Genomic DNA, 20,254 nt, shown 5'->3' on the forward strand with positions numbered 1-20,254 from the left:
CTATTACATTACACTTTGTGACTTCAGGCCATACAAATTCTTTTTTTTCTGGCTCTGTTGGAAATCATATCTGGTGGAAGATCTTCATCATCACAAGGTAGGTCATTTTTAGTGTCGTTGGCATCTTCGTTGAGAATATCTTCCATTTCTAGTTTAATTTCAACATTGCTCATTAACCAAGAAAAATGATAAAAATTTGCACGTAGAGGCCGATCTTCTTCAGAATTTTTCTTTGGGTGTTGTGGAGGTTTCTCTTAAAAAGCTTTATAACCGTAGAGACGTTCAAAATTGAAATTTTATCTCAAGCGCCCAAAACAAGTGGAACTAACTGATTTTGAAGCAATTTCTGCAGACCCTTTTGTGGTTTTTAAAACTTCTTAAGAAGTTGTTGTCTGTTATTATTCGTTTTTTGGGAAACAAATAATAATAAAGTAACCAAAAATATATTTATTTGTAAAAAGCATTTATTACAACTCCTTTGTCTTTGATTCCATTATATTCAGGCATGTTTTTTTATGTTGGATATATTATTTCATTTGATAAAACTCTACGTAGAGTCCAACCCTAATGTGCACTTATGTGCATTATTTCATTTAATTTTTACGTAGATGTTGATTGATTTATGTGTTGAAATATTTGAAAATATCTCTGCACCAAAATTATTGATATTTCAAAACTGTTCATTCCAGCAAAATTGGGGAGCACTCATGTGCAATCCGTATAATTTCAATTTTAAAAAAAAAAAAAAAAAAAAAAAAAAAAAAAACAAAAAAAAAAAAAAAAAAGAATGTTTATAAGATCAAACATTTATATAAAAATGATTAATAGCAATGCGTCAAACTCACAATTTGGAAGAATTCGTCACTTTCAGGTGGAATATATTCAACTGATGTATTGATCTCAATATTGTACTTATTTATCACTGGTCGATATACTGGAATCGCAATCAATCGATATATGTATCCGAGTCCTGCCCAAAATGCCATCATAGTTTGGCCAACTGCTGGACTCAACTTACCTTCCAATTTCTTTCGTCCAATTATACGAAGATCCGAATTATATGAATCTGTCTTGAATCCGCTGATGTCTGTCCACGTGATTTTTCTTCCATTTTGATCTTTCTCTGGCAAAAACACTCGATATCTTTCTCGAAATGTGTTCACATATTCTTCGACTCCTTCTGGATATGTCGCATTTAAATTGATTTGTGTCCATGCATAGTCACCAAGTTCTGGTATGTTATATGATGTTGAGGCATTTGTTGCATTAACACGGAATGTTGGTGGATTACAATAGTAATAAGTTGTGCCACCTTTACCCTTGAATTCAGAAACACCTGTAAAACCAATTTCAAGATATGGAAGCTCATTAATTGTTCCATTAATATCGCTTTCATATGATGAATATGACACTTGGTGACTGATTGCTTTATCAACTGTTGTATCATTTCGAATTTTTATTGGTGTTATGATACCTAAAGAAAAAGCGCCAGCAAGAAAAAGGATGGACAAGATGAAAAGTATGAGACTGAATCGAAATTCTATATAGAAATAAAATGGAAATGAGACCAAAAAAATTATTAAGCAACAATAATAGGTCCAATATAATGCAAGAGGTGTGGTTGCCATTTCTAAGAAATCAAGTTGAGGATTTTGTTTTTTGGCTTCAAGATATTCACTGCGTGGAATAAAAAACGAACAAAAGAAAAGTATTGTGAAGAAAACTATTAAAATGCCACATACTACAAAACCTATTATATTGCACTTTGTGGGTTTAGGCCATTCAAATTCTTTTTTTGGAGTTGGTTCTGGAGGACTATAAGGTGGAGTATCAGCATCATCACAATAATCTTGTTTATATTCAACATCTTCTTTGTAAAGATCTTGCATTTCGAGCTTATTTTCATTCATGGAACAAAAAAATTATGGAGAACAACTCAACTATTCAAACAACGGCAAACCTTCTCAACCATTCAAATAACGACAATTGTCATTAGTTATTATCATCAGAACTCTTCAGAATTTTTCAGAAATTTGTGAAGTTTTTCATACTTATTGAACAAACATGTTTGCGTGCTTTTGAGTGAGGTTAATTTAACGTTATCGAAACCATCGCCATTTCTTTTGTGATTTTCTGGTCGGCTCATTACAATTATATTTTAACATGCTTAACAAACTTCAAACAATTTTATTTTAAATCATGAAAAATGTGTGAAATTAACTTCCTCAAAAAACTTTTCTTAATTAATTAAAATGTGCTGCAAATCGAAAACATTATAATATGTAATATGATAAGGGAACATTTTGGTGACATATTTATTAATAAAATATCAATAAGAATAATCATAAAAAATAAATTTAATTATTATGAATAACAATAATAATAAATTCAAAATAATGTTAATATGAATGCAATTTCATAAAATTTTCACGATAAAAATGATTAAAATTTAAACATGATGGATGATATAGTTTTGTAAGCTTCATAAAAATTTGAGTTGATTCAAGTTCACGTATAGAACTGATTTTTTGTCACACATTAAATTAAGGTGATTACACTTCTGTCATTAAAAAAATAATATATATAATTATACTTTAATTCGATTAAAATTTATTTTAAGCAAGATATTATGATTTTATTTTGAAATGTAACCCTTTTTTTTGAAATTGTTTATTAAATATTAAATGACCATTTATTCAAACATATCGGTTATTCCTCCAATTTCACTATGGTTTTTTGAATGAAAACGGGTTGTTCGGCTCTTTGTGTGTAAAAACGAACGTTTACAGTTGGGATTCGAACGCTCCCATAGATTAAAGCGGTTCCATACGTTAACTGATTGAGTTAGTTGATCAATCCATCATTAATATATTCATTGAATAACTCAGAATTGATGTAAGGTGGATTTCGAACTCGAATCATTAAATCCTCGTCTTGTTGTAAACCGTTTTTCTGTAAATCGTCACTAAATAGGTGTTTTGTTATTAACATGGAGTAAGGGCATCACCTGCTGCTGAAACACATGTAAGGAGTGTCAGATGAATTTCTTTTCTAGTTGAAAAATGGTGAACATTGTTTAAGTTAATTTTGGCATCAACAAAAACTTTCTTCGGTTTTCGATCTTCCCAAGATGAAGCTCCTACTTCATTATAATTCTGTTAAATTTCATCAACATGTTTATACATGTTTTGGAAGTGATATCTTAAATATTCTCTAGGAACTGCAATTCTTGTGTCTTCTTGAGGAAAAGATCTGTATTTTTTAATTTTATCTCTATTTCGAAGATAAAATGATTTATTCATCCCTTTGTTATGTACAAATTAAACTTCTCTTTGATAAAAGATAATATCTGCCTATGGGGTGTCATTGCATTTCCCTCACTAGATGCTTCTATAATAGTAACGGTTTGAACAATTATTTTTTCTTTATCTTCTTCTAAACTCTGTGCCGACCTAAAGGTTATGGTTTATGTGGGCCATTTGATATACTTCTAGAAACCGTTTTATGGCACATGTTAAAGATGAATGCTAGTTAATTATAAGTGAAAGTAACAAAATCGAATTCAGATGCATATTTGTGGAGAAAACAAAGTTGGTGATTTTTATATTATAAATTCTTGAAATCAGGATCCCTTAATAACGACCTAGTAAATCTCTGGGAAATACCAATAGCATCTAATTTTGTTTGTTTCCTCTAGTGGCATTGCTTGAGTTAATGTTGACATCGAGAAAAACGAAGTTTACACATAAAGAATTTATTAACGTATTACAACGTATGGGACCACTTTAAATCCCTAACTTGTATATAAAAATGATTAATTACAATGCGTCAAACTCACAATTTGGAAGAATTCGTCACTTTCGGGTAGAATGTTTTCAACTGATGTATTGATCTCAATATTGTACTTATTTATCACTGGATGATAGAAAGGAATCGCAATCAATCGGTATATGTATCCGAGTCCTGCCCAAAATGCCATCATAGTTTGGCCAACTGCTGGACTCAACTTACCTTCCAATTTCTTTCGTCCAATTATACGAAGATCCGAATTATATGAATCTGTCTTGAATCCGCTGATGTCTGTCCACGTGATTTTTCTTCCATTTTGATCTTTCTCTGGCAAAAACGCTCGATATCTTTCTCGATATTGATTGACAAATTCTTCAGCTCCTTCTGGATATGTCGCATTTAATTTGATTTGTGTCCATGCATAGTCACCAAGTTCTGGTGTGTTATATAATGTTGAGGCATTTGTTGCATTAATACGTATTGTTGGTGGATAACAATAGTAATAAGTTGTCTTCTTTTTCCTACTTTTTATAGAAACACCTGTAAAACCAATTTCAAGATATGGAAGCTCATTAATTGTTCCATTAATATCGCTTTCATATGATGAATATGACACTTGGTGACTGATTGCTTTATCAACAAGAGAATCTATACGAATATATACTGGGCTCAAGATACCAAAAACTAAAATGCCTGCGCCAGAAATAATTGTGCATACTATAAGAAATATAGAAGGTGTTTCAATATGATCAAGAAAGAAAAATAGTGGAAGTGAAACCAGAAAAATTATTATGCAACAATAATATGTCCAATATAATGCAAGAGGTGTGGTTGCAACTTCTAAGAAATCAAGTTGAGGATTTTGTTTTTTGGCTTCAAGATATTCACTGCGTGGAATAAAATAAGAACAAAAGAATACCAGGGTGAAGAAAACAATACCAATGCCGCATGCTACAAAACTTAGTATATTTTCTGGGAAGCATGTAGGCCATTCAAATTCTTTTTTTGGAGTTGGTTCTGGAGGTTTATAAGGTGGAAGATCTGCTTCATCAAAATAGGTTTGCTTTTTTTCAGTGTCATTGTCATCTTCTTGAAAAAGATCCTGCATTTCGTGGTTATTTTCGTCCATGGAACAAAAAATTATGGGATGAATCAATTAACCACCAAAGTCACAGAATTTTTCTTTGAACGTTTGGGCAAGAAATTTCTTAAAAAGGTCCTTTCAAAAAGTTTTTGGTTAATGTGGGCTTTTGTGAATTATCTTCGGTTATCATTAACCGTCATACTTGTTCGTCACGTTCTTCAGGAATATAATTCATATAAAATATGAACAAAAAAAAAGCACCGTGAAAAAACCTATAAAAATGGCACATATGACACAAGCTATTTTAACCCCATCTGTGCATATATCATAAGAAATATTCTCCTCTATTGTTGAAGTAGTCGGATTTCGTGATTTGTGAAAGCTTTCGCAAATACTCATAAAAATTCAAAAATATTATTTGAACTTTTGAGAAGGATATCTACATGGTGTATTCAAATCATTAAATTCATGCAATTGTCCAACTTCTAAAAATGTTTTTTGGTGTTCTGTTATGAAATGTCATTCATGAGTGTTCTTACTTTTTTTAAGTTCTTATAACTTTTTTACAGAATTGATTCAATTATCTGTTTTTTAAAATAAACACTATTTAAATCCCTTTACTAAAAATAACAAAATCATGTTGATTAAAAAAATGACTTAAAATACATTTGAGTAATTCAAAAAATCAATATAATTTAGATTATCATTTCATAACTGATAAAATGAAATAAATAAAGAGAACATAGTGCTTCTTGTTTGCTAGTATTTAGTGCGCAAGTTGAAGAAATGAAATTAATGATTGTGCAAAAAATCAAATTTAAATCATTTTGTTTTTGTTTCATGTAGTACTTTAATTACCTTACTTACATTTATAAATGTATCAATATAATTTCCTTTTTCACATTAGGTAACGCTTACAATGATTTTCTTTTCTTAAACAAGGAAAATGCTCATAACAAATTTGCATCATTGCTTTAAATAAAGTTAATCATAATTTGATTTACCGATCTGCAGATCTAAATGCATTTTCACCAATTTTAATACACAAAATGCAATGAATGATGTATGAAAGCAACCAACGAAGGTAAAATGGTTTTTACATTATCAATTATTTATTAAATGACTAAAAAGAAAAAAATTGACTCAAAATACATTTATTTGAGTAAATCGCAAAAGTATCAACACAAAAAATCTATTGCAACTCCTTCATCTTTGTCTCCAAGTATTTATATGTCATTGCAAATTGTGTGATACTATATTCTTCTTGAGGTTCCAACACACCAGCAAATGGTTGTACGTACTCATTCATGAACTTATAAGTTGGTGCTAAGAACTTTGCATTTGATAAAACAGTTGCATATAATGCAAATGGAACAATTTGATCTGCGCCAACTTCGTCAATGTCTTGAGTTTGTAACAAACCAACAAGCACTAGGTAAGCTTGATGTAAATGGAAGATACAAGACATTGGCATATTGCAATCGAGGGCGCTCTTGAACTCATTCGCGAACAGCCTCAGCTTGTCAGGGTTTTTCTGATAAGCTTTCAAAAAGTCGTTTTGAGAGATGTCCAAAAGTGCGCTTTTCTTATCGTCGAAGAATTTGTTGATTTTCGTGTCCAGCTCGAGCATTTCTTTTGATGTTTTAATATGCTCAAGGACGCGATAATGGTGTGACAAAATGATATACAAATTCTTAGGTAAGTTTTCAAATGATAAGTTAGACGAAGAAATATAATCAATGATTTTCTTGTGTAAATCAAGAAAACTCCGTGGATTAGTATAAACGTCATTGTCACTAGGACAATTGTTAGATGGATCCTTAAGATATTGTTGTACGACTATCGAAAGTGTGTTTAGATCAATTTCGTTGTTAACGTTCTTCGGTATTTTACTTGACAATTCTTTGAGTTTGCTGATGTAAGCGTATTGCGGGCTATATGTTGAGATATCTTGGAGAAGACCATTAGACGCAGAGTCCCCAGTGTCACAAAACACGGCTTCTTCAATAGATTTACATAATTTCGGAATTGTCCATTTTGACAAATCAAGATGATAAAGTCGCTCTATCTCTAGCTCGAGATCTGGATCACCATATAGAGATGAAATCGATGCGATTTTATGGAAATAATCAATGAAATTGGGCTGATTTTCAGATAACTTAATAAGATCGGCTTTCATCAAAAAGTTATGGGCTATGAAGGGAACACTGCTTAGTTTGGATGAGCTACGTGATTGTGTCGCAGTATATGATGATAATTGAAGAAAACATAAACTTCCAGCAATCTTTATATCATTATCAATTTCATGAAGCCAGCAAGGATTCACAAGAGTGAAAGATTGAAAATCTTTATAAATGCTTTTGAGTCGTTTTTCTGATGGAATTATACAAACAATCGGATTAGAGTCACTAGGTGATTCAGTGATCTTGTTGAGGAGTTCTTCAGCTTTGCTGCTATTGAAATAGCGTGAAAGTGAGTCAATAAGAAGTGAAATTTCCTCTTTGGCAAATATGTCAATATCAACTTGGGAAATTCCAAAAGAAGTGTGATGAAGAATGAACGGCTTAAGGAAGGCGTTGAAGAAGAGGGATTTTTTGGATGAGTTGTATCGAATAATAAATCGGAAAAATTCTGGAATAAGTGGTTGAAGCTTCTTTAGGAGTTTAATAATCTTTGCCTTAAGGATGTGAACGGATTTTTTGATATCTGAATGGTGATTTTCCTGAGTATTTTGGAGATAAAGAAATGCTTTTGATATAACAATAGAAAAATAATTCTGAATTAATGGATGAACTAAAAGGCATTGACAAAGTTTTTCTACTATTGAATCATCATCCACATGAGAAATAAATTCTGCAAATGATTCACAACTTTCTACTGACCATAAAAAATTATATACAGACAAAAGACAAAGAAAGGCATTGAGTGTAAGTGGGCCACTCATTTTAGAAAATTTTTCAGCAAACGCTGATGAATCATTTTGAAACTTTTGTAGTTGGTTTAATAATTTTGCTTTGCTTACAACATTTGAAGGCTGTGAATCTACGGCAGAAATTAACTCTTTTTGGTTTGGCTTATTCAAAACTGTCCATATACTCACAGCAGAAACATATAATGAGTACATATAATCTCTTAATTGAGTATCATATGAAATTTGAAGCCTTTTAACTTCTTCTTCCTTCCGTTGGTGGTCAACATGATATTTTTTAATTCTCATTTGTAGATCAAACAGCATATCAGCTTCCATTAGTTGTATGATAACTTTTTCAATTTATATCAGATTATTTTGGATTCAATATTTGAGTTAAATTTGACAGGAAAAAATCATTTTTTTCTTTCTCAGTTTCAAAGTTTACAAAATAATTATTATCATTTTCTTATCACAAACAAGTATCAGGTCATTTTGTAGTACTTTAATTTTAATCTTCAACCTTTTTCCAATGTAATCTTTGGAATTTTTAAAGTATTTTTATAATTTTGATAACAAAGCCATCCCGTTTAAGCAATTTTAGAGCATATTTCAATTAACTAAGTTTGCATATCAAGAAAAAACCAGTTTAAAAAACCCGTGCAATGCATTCAAAAAGTTGATTTTTTCATAGCGTTATCAAAAAATTGATGGAATAACGTATTGAAAAAATTATCGATAATTTGCTGTAACAAAAAACAGATTCCTTTTATAATAATGATTAATGAAATAAGTTGATACATATTAAATATTTTGAAATTTGATATTGAGTTTTTATTAATAATATTTTTCGCTAGTTATAGGAAAAAGTTGTTGGAAGTATCCAACAAAGACTACATAAAATGTAATCAATAATTTTCCCTATTTATAAAAGTAAATCTATCACTTCTGTTCTGCCATTCATAGAGGCAAGTAATATTGGAAATTCATTTACAAAGAAATAATTCCAAAAAAAAAATTGAAACATATTTTTCTCAAAATAAACTTTCAATAATAAAAACAAATATTTGTATAAAATTCATCTATATCTTTTTGTTCTAGAAGTACTTTAACGATTTGAGCATAACCTTTTTCACATGCCCATAACAATGCAGTTCTTTATCATAAAAATAAACATCGAATAATATTATGAAATGTTAAAAATTTAAAATTTAACATTAAAAATAATGAATTAATATCTGTTGCATTAACATTAATACCATCTTGTTTAAGAAGTATTTTAACTATTTCTGTAGTACCAATTATAGAAGCCCAAATTAATGGAGTCCGATATTATTTTAAAAAAAATTCCAAATATATTATTGATATATTAAATCATAAAATTCAACATGAAATTTATATAATAAATATCATATGTATTAATATTTTTTATTCCTAATGATAGAATCAATTCAACAATTTTCGAACGATCATTTGAAATTGCATAAAATAAAACTGCTGTATAAAAATTTAAATAAATTTTAATATTTTTGTATGAACAATAAATAAAATTTATTAATTTCATTTATATTAGGATCATTATCTTGCTGTTGAAGTATCATTTTCACAATATCTATATGATTATTAATTGTTGCTTTAATTATTGCTGACCCAAATAATTTCATTATATTCCAAAAATTATAACAAAACATTAAATAATTAAAAATTAACATTAAACAAAATATTTAAATATTACATGTATTTATATCAATTCCTTTCTGTTTAAGAAGTATTTTTACACAAATAACACTTCCATATTCAGATGCTATCATAAGTGCTGTATTCTATAATTTGAATTATTTCCAAATATTTTTTTGGAACATTAAATTTTTTATATAAATTTTAAGCCCATTAAATAAACATCTTTCTTATTGATATCAATTCCCTTTTGTTTAAGAAATAAATCAACTAATTCAATGTTGTTATTTTTTGATGCTAACATAAGTGGTGTTTGATATTATTCAAATAAATTCCAAATATTTTGTTAAAACAACACTTCCACTTACATTTATATTAAATTCTTTTTGTTCTATTAAAGTTTTTACTATTTCATTTTTACTATATTGAGAAGCCCAAATTAATAATATATTAAATAATATAAATAAATTGTATACAATATTTAGAAACTTTAAGTTATTTAAATAAACTTTAAATATAATTTTAAAACATTTTCTACTTCATTATCTATTTCTTCATTATCTAATAAAAGATTAAAAATTTCTTTAAATTCTTTTTGATATGAAATCGTAAGTGCTGTTTCATTTATTATAATGAAAAACTAAATTGTCTAATAAAACATTATAAAAATTTATATAAACATTAAACAATCACAAAAAATATTCTCAATATTAATATCAAGATTTTTATTTTCAAGTAATAATTTTACAATTTCCATATTACCATTTCTACATGCAAAAATTAATGCTGTATCAAATCATTTAAACAAATGCCAAATATAATTTTTAAACATTCTTTTATAAAAACAAACATTATAAAATACAAAAATAACATTTTTAACATTTAAATCAATTTTTTTATTCATTAAGAGCATTTTTATTACATCAATTTGTTGATATTTCGATGCATTTATTAACGCTGTATTATAAATTACAAATAAACTCCAAAAGTATAAAATAAATATTAAATAAGAAAACAAAACTTCAAATAAAAATATGAAATATCTTTTGCATTTATATCAATATTTTTATGTTGAAGTAAATATTTAATGAGTTCAAAGTTTAAAGGTGTTATTGAATATGGTAAAATATTTATTGGAATTCTATCATCAGATTTTATTAAATGTTTAAAAACATAAAAATTACCATATAATACTGAAGTGATAATAAGTTTCCGATTTGGTTTAAGTCCTTCACCTTCTAAAAATGATAAAATTTCATAATTACTATATTGTATACATTTAACACCATAAGTTGTTAATTCCATTTGTGTTTTTTTCTTTTTTTCTTTATTCGCATTTTGTTTATTTATAGAATTATCATAAAGATAATGAAAAATATCATTTCGATGAAATTCAATTGCTGTTTCGAATGATTCTTTAAATGTCGAATGATTTTGTTCACATAAATGAATGATTTCAAGGTTTCCACCTGCAATAGCATATTTGCCTGTTGCTCTTATATTAGAACCATTTAATAATAAAAATTTAAAACATTTAATTGATCCAAAAAACGCCGCATAATCAATTAATGTTAAACTTTCTTCAGCAATAAAAGAATATATATCTAAAAATGATTGTCCTATGTTTTGATTAAAATCAAAATTCCTTCGTGTTGATATTTTTTGGAGTTTTTCGATTTCATCATTTCGAATTATCTCTGTAATTTGTAAAGAAGAATTCAAATTTGAATTTTCATTTTCTTTTGATGAAAAAATAGTTTTTGTTTCACTCGAATTTATTTGATTTATTATATAAGGAAAATGAGATTGGATTTTATTAAAAAGTAGATTTTTATTGATTTTTGTCATTTTCGCAAAAATATAGAGAGATTCATTCTTATTTAAATATAGAAGAAATTGAATAAATACTGTTAACGCTTTTGGTTCTTTAGAATTGATTTGATTTTCCATTTCTTCTATTTTATTTAAATAATCAAAATATAAACTTACATCTTTTCTTTGAGAAAGAAATGATGCATAGATGCAATGACAAAGAACAACATTAAAAGAATAAGGTATATTTCTATCATAATTTTTCATTGTTAGATGTACTGCTTCAAGTAAATTTTTTTGTTCCAATCCGAATATTGTCTGGAGCAGTTGTAGTAAACTTTGCATATCTAATAGTTTTGGTAAAAAATTGTTTTCTTGCTGCATTTAGAAGAATATTAATGTTGAATCGATAACCGTTACATTGTCAGAATATCAGCTTTATAAAATCTTGCGAAAATGATGCAAAACAAAAATTCCTTATACATATTTATCAATATACATGCACATTTACAACAATATATATATACTCCCAAATGTATTTCAATTTACAAATGCAATGTGCTATTTTATAAAATATATTTGCGATATTTCTCATCTCTAATTTCCAATGTATTTTGCCACAATATCACAAAATTCATTATTCAGAAAAAAATTCAAAAAAAAATGCCAATTACATTCAAACTTATCCAATGAAGTGACACACATTCAACTCTCTCTCTTCTTATAACACTCATCATATAATTTCATTCAATAGTCAGCATTCATTATTAATCTGAATTCTATGAGTATTGAGAACGAATTAAACAGACAATACCCAATACAAACGCACGAATTTGCAAAATTTGCGTCGTCACTTCATTTTCCTTAACGTATGTAACATTTCAAACTTTGTTGCCACATCAAACATTATTTTACGGTTTACCGCTCACACATTTAAAAAGTTCTGCATTTTGAATATGATTTTACGGTTACGGAAGTTGAAGATTACAGATGTTAATTTTATTTATGAGATAAATATCAATCGCATCACACATTGGTTATTGCGTTTCCATTAAAGAAGTTCATTAAGAACGTTCCTATGTTCCACCCGACCGCTGAGTAATTACTCTTATTTTGTGTTACCTCATCATATCTATTCTTAAATTTCACGTTATTCACGCTAATTTTCTCTAGTACATATTCCAATGATTGTCTTAACACTTCTGGAGGAGGAGGATCATACTTCGGTTGTTCATTTAACTCTGCAACTGAGAACACGAAATTCATTAACTTCGGGAATATGTCATTAAATAGCTCATCATCCCATTTTGCCATTTCTGCATGTCTTCCACTTAATGGCATCATGTTAAAAGGCATTTGTAACAACTGTGAGAATGGTATAAATACATCTGATATACCATTCTTCAAATTTAGAGATTCATCAAAAGTTTGTGGGCTCGCCATTATAGCAGTAATAAATCTTAAGCAAAAGAATCCACTTAAGGTATTAAACGATGCTTGCTTTTGGTTGAACCTTGCGCCAGATATAGACTTTAAGATGGATGCTAAATGACGGATTTGTGTCGGAACATATTTCGAACTATTAATAATCTTATGTAATGACCAAAACAATAGTTCATGAATTTCATCCATTCGCATTGTTTCTGGATTCTTAATCCCTAAGTCTCCTTTCTCATCGACTTTAAGCGCAATCTCTTTTAACACGTTATTGAAATATTTGTCCCCAAATCGCTTATAAAACGTCTTGAACATGCTGGTTAAATGGGAATTACCTCTTAAGACAGTTGTCGGAGTTAATGATTCGATTTCAAATTCTAACCCAACCATTACTGTCAACAATGCGCTGACTTTCCCTGCGTATGAAAATATGTCCAAAAGAGCTGAAGTGAACTCGGGTCCATCTGTGATTTTGATCACTGTATAATGTAAAATAGTTTGAAGGACATATAAATCGTCAGATGTAACCGCTTCGTATAACGACGATATCAATGGGTTCGGAATTGGGCGTCCAATACCTGCAATTGTTAATGGAAATGGAACTTTTTCATCGCTAATCAATTTCCGCCATATGTTAATTTGAACGGGATCAGTTGGCGTGAAGCTGGTGACCATTTGATTTTTTTGGTCATAGATTGAAACGGATTTGTTATTTTCATCGACTTCGATTTTGCCGCAATTTGCCTTCTTGATAAGACGAAGAAGTCCAGTGTCGACTGAGTAATACTTGAAGACATTGTGGCTGTTCAGTAATGCCCAGAAGAACGAATTATCGACAAATTGTTTCCCTTTGATACATGCGCAACATGCCTTAATGGTATTTGTGTCATCACCAAACCAATTTGGAGGTGCGAAGTTGGCCATTGCCCACATTAGGATGTTCATTGGCTTTTGAGATGATTGGATTAATGTGACGTAATAGAAGACGAATGAACGAAGCGGATCCGCGTTAGGTATTGCCGGCGGCCAATTGTAGTTAAGGCTTTGTAAGATTTCCTTTGAAAAGAATGAGTGGACATATTTTGCAAATTCGGTCAGGAATGGAGTCGCATCGACAAACGAGTCTTTCGGGTCGATTGCCTCCATGTCATGCAGGAGATTTGTGAGATGTGCTTGTAATGGTTTTCCTTGGAATTCAGGTAACTCTGAGAAGTCGAAGTTGGATATGATTTTTTCGACTATTGGGTTGAAGGTATCGAAAGAGAAGAGGTCTTCATGCGTTTCATACGGTGCTGGGTATTCTTCTTCACCCATTTGATTTGGAAAAAGTGCTACTTTTTCACAATGCATTGAATAAGAAATGTAAACTTTTCTTTTACGGGTATCAGCGTTCAATTTTCAATAATTTCTTTGTGGATTATATTCGTAATAAAATTTTTTTTCTTTTTTTTCTCTTTTCTAAACAATGAAAAATGTTTTCACGAACGAATACAAAAAGAAATCTGCAAATTAAAGAAATGGCAAATTTTTGGATATTTATTGTATTAGATATCAAATGTGTAAAAATTTCGAAAAATCGGTATGTAAAACTTTTAAGGGTATTAAAACTTATTGTTTATTGCATCATCGTCCGAAATGTGCCTAATGGATATAATTGGCCGGCAAGACTTCTCACCTTGGAAATGTTGTCAAGAGCTTTCTTGACAAATTTGGAGGCGCTTTCATTCTTGGATGAAAACTTACGGAGATAATGATCAATTTGACCATAGACCCAATTGTGTGGTGGCATCATTACTAATGCAAAGAGAATGAAGAGGAAGAAATAGGCAATAAATGCAATGAATACCATTCCTTTAAGTGTAAATAATGCATAGAAGAATAAATATGGACAAAGAAGAATCTCAAGAGCAGCAATTGTGCGCTTGATAATGGTGGAACGGATGAATGGATCAGTGATGGCATCAACAGAGGATTTCAAATCATCTCCAACACGTGGACGAAGTTCCTTCTTGATGACCTTCATTGAAAGAACAAATGAAATTAAGACATAGTCCAAGTAATAAAGAAGTGATTGAACATTAGCAACTCTGAAAATAATTGCAATGAGCATATAGTGGAAATGCTTTCCAAGCCATACACGTTTGATGAGTGGCTCATTGGTAAGCTTTGAAGAAAGGTTGTTGACAAATCCATTGATGTACATTTTGAATGCTTCGGAAATAAGAACACAAATGAAAGCAAGTTCATTGACGAGATTTGGTTCCTTGAAAACATTAAAGAGGCAAATCAAAGATAAAATGAAGATTGGGAATTGGATAATTTGACATGTTAAGTTCATGTACTTAATAACTTGATTTTTGCTTGGAGCCTTCATCTTTTTCTTTGATTCCTTATCAGATTTTGTCTTTGGCTTTGACTTTGATTTGGACTTATGTGGGTCCGTAAACTCGAGGACAACCTCTGGCATTTGAAATGAAGAGAAAATTGTAATTCTGTCAAAATTGAGTCGGCCATTCAAAAGTTGTGAACACCCCAAAGACCTTGTGATGTGACAATTTTTTGAGAAAAAAGTGTCGGCGTGAGACGATAATTGATACAGTGGAGGTTTAAACGGACTTCTGTCAAAAAGTGGGATTTTTTTTTACAGTTTCATGTGATTTCCTTTCAACGCGAAATGTTTAAAATCAATTTGCTTTACGTATACTTAAATGAAACTCCTTCAATCTTATATGGTTAACTCATTTTTTTTAGAGAGAATCAAATAATAACTTTGTTTTTTTATATACAAATTTTATCAAAATTTTGATCCAATTGATACAATTTATTTTAGTGATTTGTATTAATATTGGAATTATAATTTTGACGGATAACAAATAAGATTTGAAATGCTTATATCATATAAAACGCCATCATTATCATAATTTGCATAATATGAATTTCCTTTGGAAACTTTAATGTACTCAAGATTTTTGCACCTTACAAATGGATTACTGGCTATTGAAGTAACAGAACTTGGAATATATATGTTTGTTAGATTATAACAATTTTGGAATGCAAAACTCCCAATTGTTAACAAACCTTCTTCTAGAATTACAGTTTTAAGATTATTACATCCACTAAATGCACTTGAGCCTATTTTTGTGACTGAACTATTAATATGTGCAGTAGTTAATAATAACCAATTTAAGAAAGCATTTGATTTGATTTCGTCAACATTGGAAATTATAACATGTACAGTTGAACTCTTATTATCATTTGTAAATTCATTTGAATTGGTTATTATGAGAGTTTTCGTTGTTTCATTAAATGTTTGATTTGTATTAATGAAAAACATGATGATGAATGTAAATGATATAATATTTTTATTATGAGTTTTACGAATTAAATTACCTATAGTAAATTTTTTAATTTGATTATTAAATAATAAATTAAACATGGAAATTAATAAAATGAAGGACAGATACAATTTAACATATGATGAATTATAAATGTTTGAAATATTTATCATAAAAGATTGAAGAGCAATGCTCAATATAAATGAAGATTTGAAAATCTACTCTGACTGATTATTAACAGATACAAAATTTTTGATGTTCTAAAATGAAATTGAAGTATTACTATGATATATATGATTAAGCATCATTGAATATATGTTGGCATTCTGTTTATATGTATTTTTAATTATATTTTGAAATTGAATATAAGAATTATTTTTTTGAGTAAAAAATATATATTTATCACATATTTTCTCATGTATGAATGTCTCTGCGCAACACGATGCCAATGCAAAAATCAAGAGAATGTCATTGCTCTTCATAGATTGACTGATGAAAGTGTTCAGCACTTAAAACTGAATTGAATACATTCAAATTCAAATTTATTGAATTAATTCAAAACTGTAACTGTCAAGTTATGACTGATTGAGAAATAAATCGTTAGATAAACGTTCACTTCATAACTTGGTAATCATTAGAAATTCAGTCATAATCTATATTTGATACTTATATATTACATCATCAAAATTTCAAGAAAAAAATGAAAATTTTCAAGGTCCGAATGTCATTTTGGTATGTAATTTAAAAAAAACTGCATGTTCAAACAATCCAATTATAGATAAAATAGTTTTAATAAAATGTGAATATGCTAGGAAAGGTTGATATCAAAACTAAATTTCTGAAGGAGTTCAAAACTTCAAACTGGCTCAATTATGTCTTTATTATTGTATTTGACCCCAAATTTTAAGGCGCCAATATTAAGTTTCTCATGAAATTATCATAAAAGCAACAATTTCTATTTAGAATTGTGAAATTCGCCAAAAGAATTTCATATACATCCATTTTTATTATATTTACATTCGCGACATGCGCTGTATAGATTTTATATAATTATAAATTGAGATTAAAATCCATTTATTGTATATGCTGTATATCGCAGTGCGCCGAACCCTCCTTCTCCATTTTTGCATCTTCGTCCTTTACGACTATGTTTAGTAAACCTTCTTCGTTTACATCAAAATGTATTATAATTTCAGGTTTTATTCTTCCTTCTAATCCACCGTGTAAATATTCCCAAAGCAACACGTTATCACATGTGTACTTGTTATCACCCATAAACACTCTAATGCGTGCATTATATTGTTGTTGCTTTTCTGTTGTAACTTTGATTTCTTTTGATACCGGAATTTTTGTGTTCTTATCAAACACACTGAACATTTCACACCCTTTAATTTCTATTCCAATTTCATGTGTTAATACGTTTTCTATCTTGACGATTTCCCCATGACTACTTGCTATGATTGCAGCGCCCTTAACAACTGTTAATGATGGATCAACATCTAATGCAATGATATCATTCGTGAAGAATTTCCCTAATAAATCTTTGACATATGGAATTCGTGATGATCCGCCAACTAGAAGAACAATGTCGACCTCCGACTTTTCGACATTATTTTCACTAAGAATCGACTTAACGGGCTCCAGTGTGCGCTGGAAGAGATCGTGGTTGATCTCCTCGAATTTGGAGCGTGTAAGCTTGTAGCTGAATTCAGGCTTGTGTTGGAAACATGGACGGATGGTTGCTTTTTGAGTTCGGCTAAAAGAAAGTGTAATTTTCGCTGATTCACATTGCGACTTGAGTTGAAATTGACAATGCTGATCTTTAATTGGGTCATAGCCATACTCTATTTGGAAACGCTTTCTAACATGTTCAAAAAGATTATTATCAATATCTTGACCGCCTAGATTTTGGTCACCTTTCGTACCTTTGACAACAAACTTTTTCCTAAAAACATCGAGGAGTGATATATCAAGTGTTCCACCACCAAAATCAAAAACAAGAATTCTCTTAGCACTTTCAAAAGCGTTTTTAAAACTATAAGCAACTGCTGCAGCAGTGGGCTCTTCTATTAAAGAAATACATTCAAATCCTGCATTTTTACCAGCTTCTTTGGTTGCTCTACGTTGATTATCATCAAAATCGGCAGGAATAGTAATAACTGCTTTCGTAACCGATTTATTTAAATGGGTATCTTCTGCAACCAGCTTTAATTCATTTAAAATATATGAAGATATATCAATTGGGGAATAATACTTTGTTCCATTTTGGCCTTTTACTTTATAAAGCAGTCCTCCATCTTCTCCTTTAACAACTGTGAACGGCCACGACCTCATTTTGCTTTGAACTTGAGGATCATCAAAATTCCTACCAATCATACGTTTAGAATCATAAACCAATTGCATTTTTGTTTGAGGATTTTGGAGCATTTCATTGTCTGCTTGTTCTCCGGTAATAATTTGATCATCTATAAAGCCAACAACAGAGGGAATTGATGCATTTCCATGATTACTTTTAATAACTTCTGGTTCACCACTTAAAGAACATACAGCAACTGAACTGAATGTAGTTCCAAGATCAATTCCGATTATTGGCTCTTTTTGACTCCGCCTCATTAAGCCCAATATTTGCTAAAAAATGCCAGAAATAATCGGAATTGTACAATTGAAAAAGTTATTGTTGAAATTTAGCGCCATTGAAGAATGCGGAGCAACATTTACAACATCTCTAACACCACTAATCTCATAATTAATAAAATTTTTTATTTACAAAAACCATATATTGACTATTATTGCTTTGTTTCCCTTTCATTATACAATTAAATACCCATTTTTACCTTTTATTCGTACAAACGATACGAAAATTGAGTAAAATTTACAACAAAGAAATTTGAGACATTTTATTTTTGGCAAAAAATTGAGTTAAAATGAAAACAGCCATTCGATCGTAAATCAAACCGTTACTTTTGTGTGGAAAATTATTCAAAAAAATATTTTCACTTCATTTTATTTTTGTCATGACGTTCTTCTTGTTTCGAAACTCGAAAACAGTTAGTTGGGGCTCGAATCCCAAATCTCAGTTTGAGATCGAGAACGTTCATGTTTGATAATTTCCAATAATTTCAAAAAATGTCGTTTTTAGGAACTCAAAGTGCGACAGTAATTAGCTACAGGAGATTCACAATTTTGCGTCAAAGCAGCGATTATCATGAAATTGTTGAATTTAAAAAAAAATTTTATCATTATAAAAATTCTATTTTTGGCTTTTTACATATGAGAATCTAAAATTATCATTTGTTGAGCTATATTCATTAATAAAAATGATTTATCTAATTTTTAAATTTTTTGTAGTAATTTTTTCATATTTACATCCAATTGTTGCGAAAGATTTAAATAATGATAACCTTAAATTTGCATTAATTATTAAAAATATTATAATAAATTTTATTTTCTCTCATTTTTTTTATTGATTTTTTCATATTTGGCGCCAAAATCACTAACTTTAATGATATTCGACGAAGAACCAAAAAGCTTTATTCAGGAAATGGAAGAAAAACTGAATAAACTCAAGAAAATCAAATCCAATCGCCACGATACCTACGCGCCAAAAGATATTCAACCCGTTTTGGATATTTTAACTGAATCGGAATTGCCTCGTGGTTCATTAACTCGAATTCAAAAAGCCACTGGCATTCCTGAATCAACACTCAGTTATTGGCACCAGAAAAGGAATGAAAATAAAAACTGGTTTCCAAATTGTGAAGGGCATCCAAATCGTAGGGTATTTTCGAAAGAAACCGAAGCGAGTATGGCAGAAGAAATTATACAACAAGCCGACTCTGGTTTTGGACCTACGACATTATCACTTAAGATGAAAGCTCTCAATGAGTTTTCATTAATTGGTAATTTAAAATATGAACGATTTTGCGCGTCTACTACATTTATAAGCGATTTCATGAAGCGCAATAAACTATCATATCGGAAACCACATGCAGAAAGGCGAACAAATATCAATAATGAATATGTTCAAACTTTTCAAAATAAGCTTAAATTAATATTTCAGAAATATCCGAAAAAAAAATTTTCAACATGGATGAAACATGTTGGAAAATTTCGAACACCCCAGCAAAAGTATTACACAAGATTGGAGTGCCAACGGTTAAGATCCAATCAATCCGAAACGAGAAATTAACTTTGACGGCCATCGCAACAATT

General features: G+C 29.7%; 6 protein-coding genes across 6 annotated transcripts; all 6 read right to left on the reverse strand.

Annotated features, from left to right (window-relative positions):
* Positions 1-821: 821 nt before the first annotated feature.
* On the reverse strand, positions 822-1,889 carry GO595_004416 (uncharacterized protein; the record flags this gene model as incomplete). Its single annotated transcript, XM_067917546.1, has 1 exon — positions 822-1,889. One exon carries the CDS (start codon positions 1,887-1,889, stop codon positions 822-824), a length of 1,068 nt encoding a protein of 355 aa, XP_067775540.1.
* A 1,925-nt stretch (positions 1,890-3,814) lies between these two features.
* Positions 3,815-4,918, reverse strand: GO595_004417 (uncharacterized protein; the record flags this gene model as incomplete). The annotated part of the gene is made up of 1 exon (XM_067917547.1): positions 3,815-4,918. One exon carries the CDS (start codon positions 4,916-4,918, stop codon positions 3,815-3,817), a length of 1,104 nt encoding a protein of 367 aa, XP_067775541.1.
* Positions 4,919-6,065: 1,147 nt separating this feature from the next.
* GO595_004418 (uncharacterized protein) lies at positions 6,066-8,120 on the reverse strand (the record flags this gene model as incomplete). Its single annotated transcript, XM_067917548.1, has 1 exon — positions 6,066-8,120. One exon carries the CDS (start codon positions 8,118-8,120, stop codon positions 6,066-6,068), a length of 2,055 nt encoding a protein of 684 aa, XP_067775542.1.
* A 4,176-nt stretch (positions 8,121-12,296) lies between these two features.
* On the reverse strand, positions 12,297-14,021 carry GO595_004419 (GTPase-activator protein; the record flags this gene model as incomplete). The annotated part of the gene is made up of 1 exon (XM_067917549.1): positions 12,297-14,021. One exon carries the CDS (start codon positions 14,019-14,021, stop codon positions 12,297-12,299), a length of 1,725 nt encoding a protein of 574 aa, XP_067775543.1.
* A 301-nt stretch (positions 14,022-14,322) lies between these two features.
* On the reverse strand, positions 14,323-15,174 carry GO595_004420 (uncharacterized protein; the record flags this gene model as incomplete). Its single annotated transcript, XM_067917550.1, has 1 exon — positions 14,323-15,174. One exon carries the CDS (start codon positions 15,172-15,174, stop codon positions 14,323-14,325), a length of 852 nt encoding a protein of 283 aa, XP_067775544.1.
* Positions 15,175-17,116: 1,942 nt separating this feature from the next.
* Positions 17,117-18,655, reverse strand: GO595_004421 (heat shock 70 kDa protein 2; the record flags this gene model as incomplete). Its single annotated transcript, XM_067917551.1, has 1 exon — positions 17,117-18,655. The coding sequence occupies one exon, from the start codon at positions 18,653-18,655 to the stop codon at positions 17,117-17,119; it is 1,539 nt and encodes a 512-aa protein (XP_067775545.1).
* Between the last annotated feature and the right edge of the window lie 1,599 nt (positions 18,656-20,254).

This window comes from Histomonas meleagridis, assembly GCF_020186115.1.
Source record: "Histomonas meleagridis strain 2922-C6/04-10x chromosome Unknown contig_26, whole genome shotgun sequence".
NCBI classification, from domain to species: Eukaryota; Parabasalia; order Tritrichomonadida; family Dientamoebidae; genus Histomonas; species Histomonas meleagridis.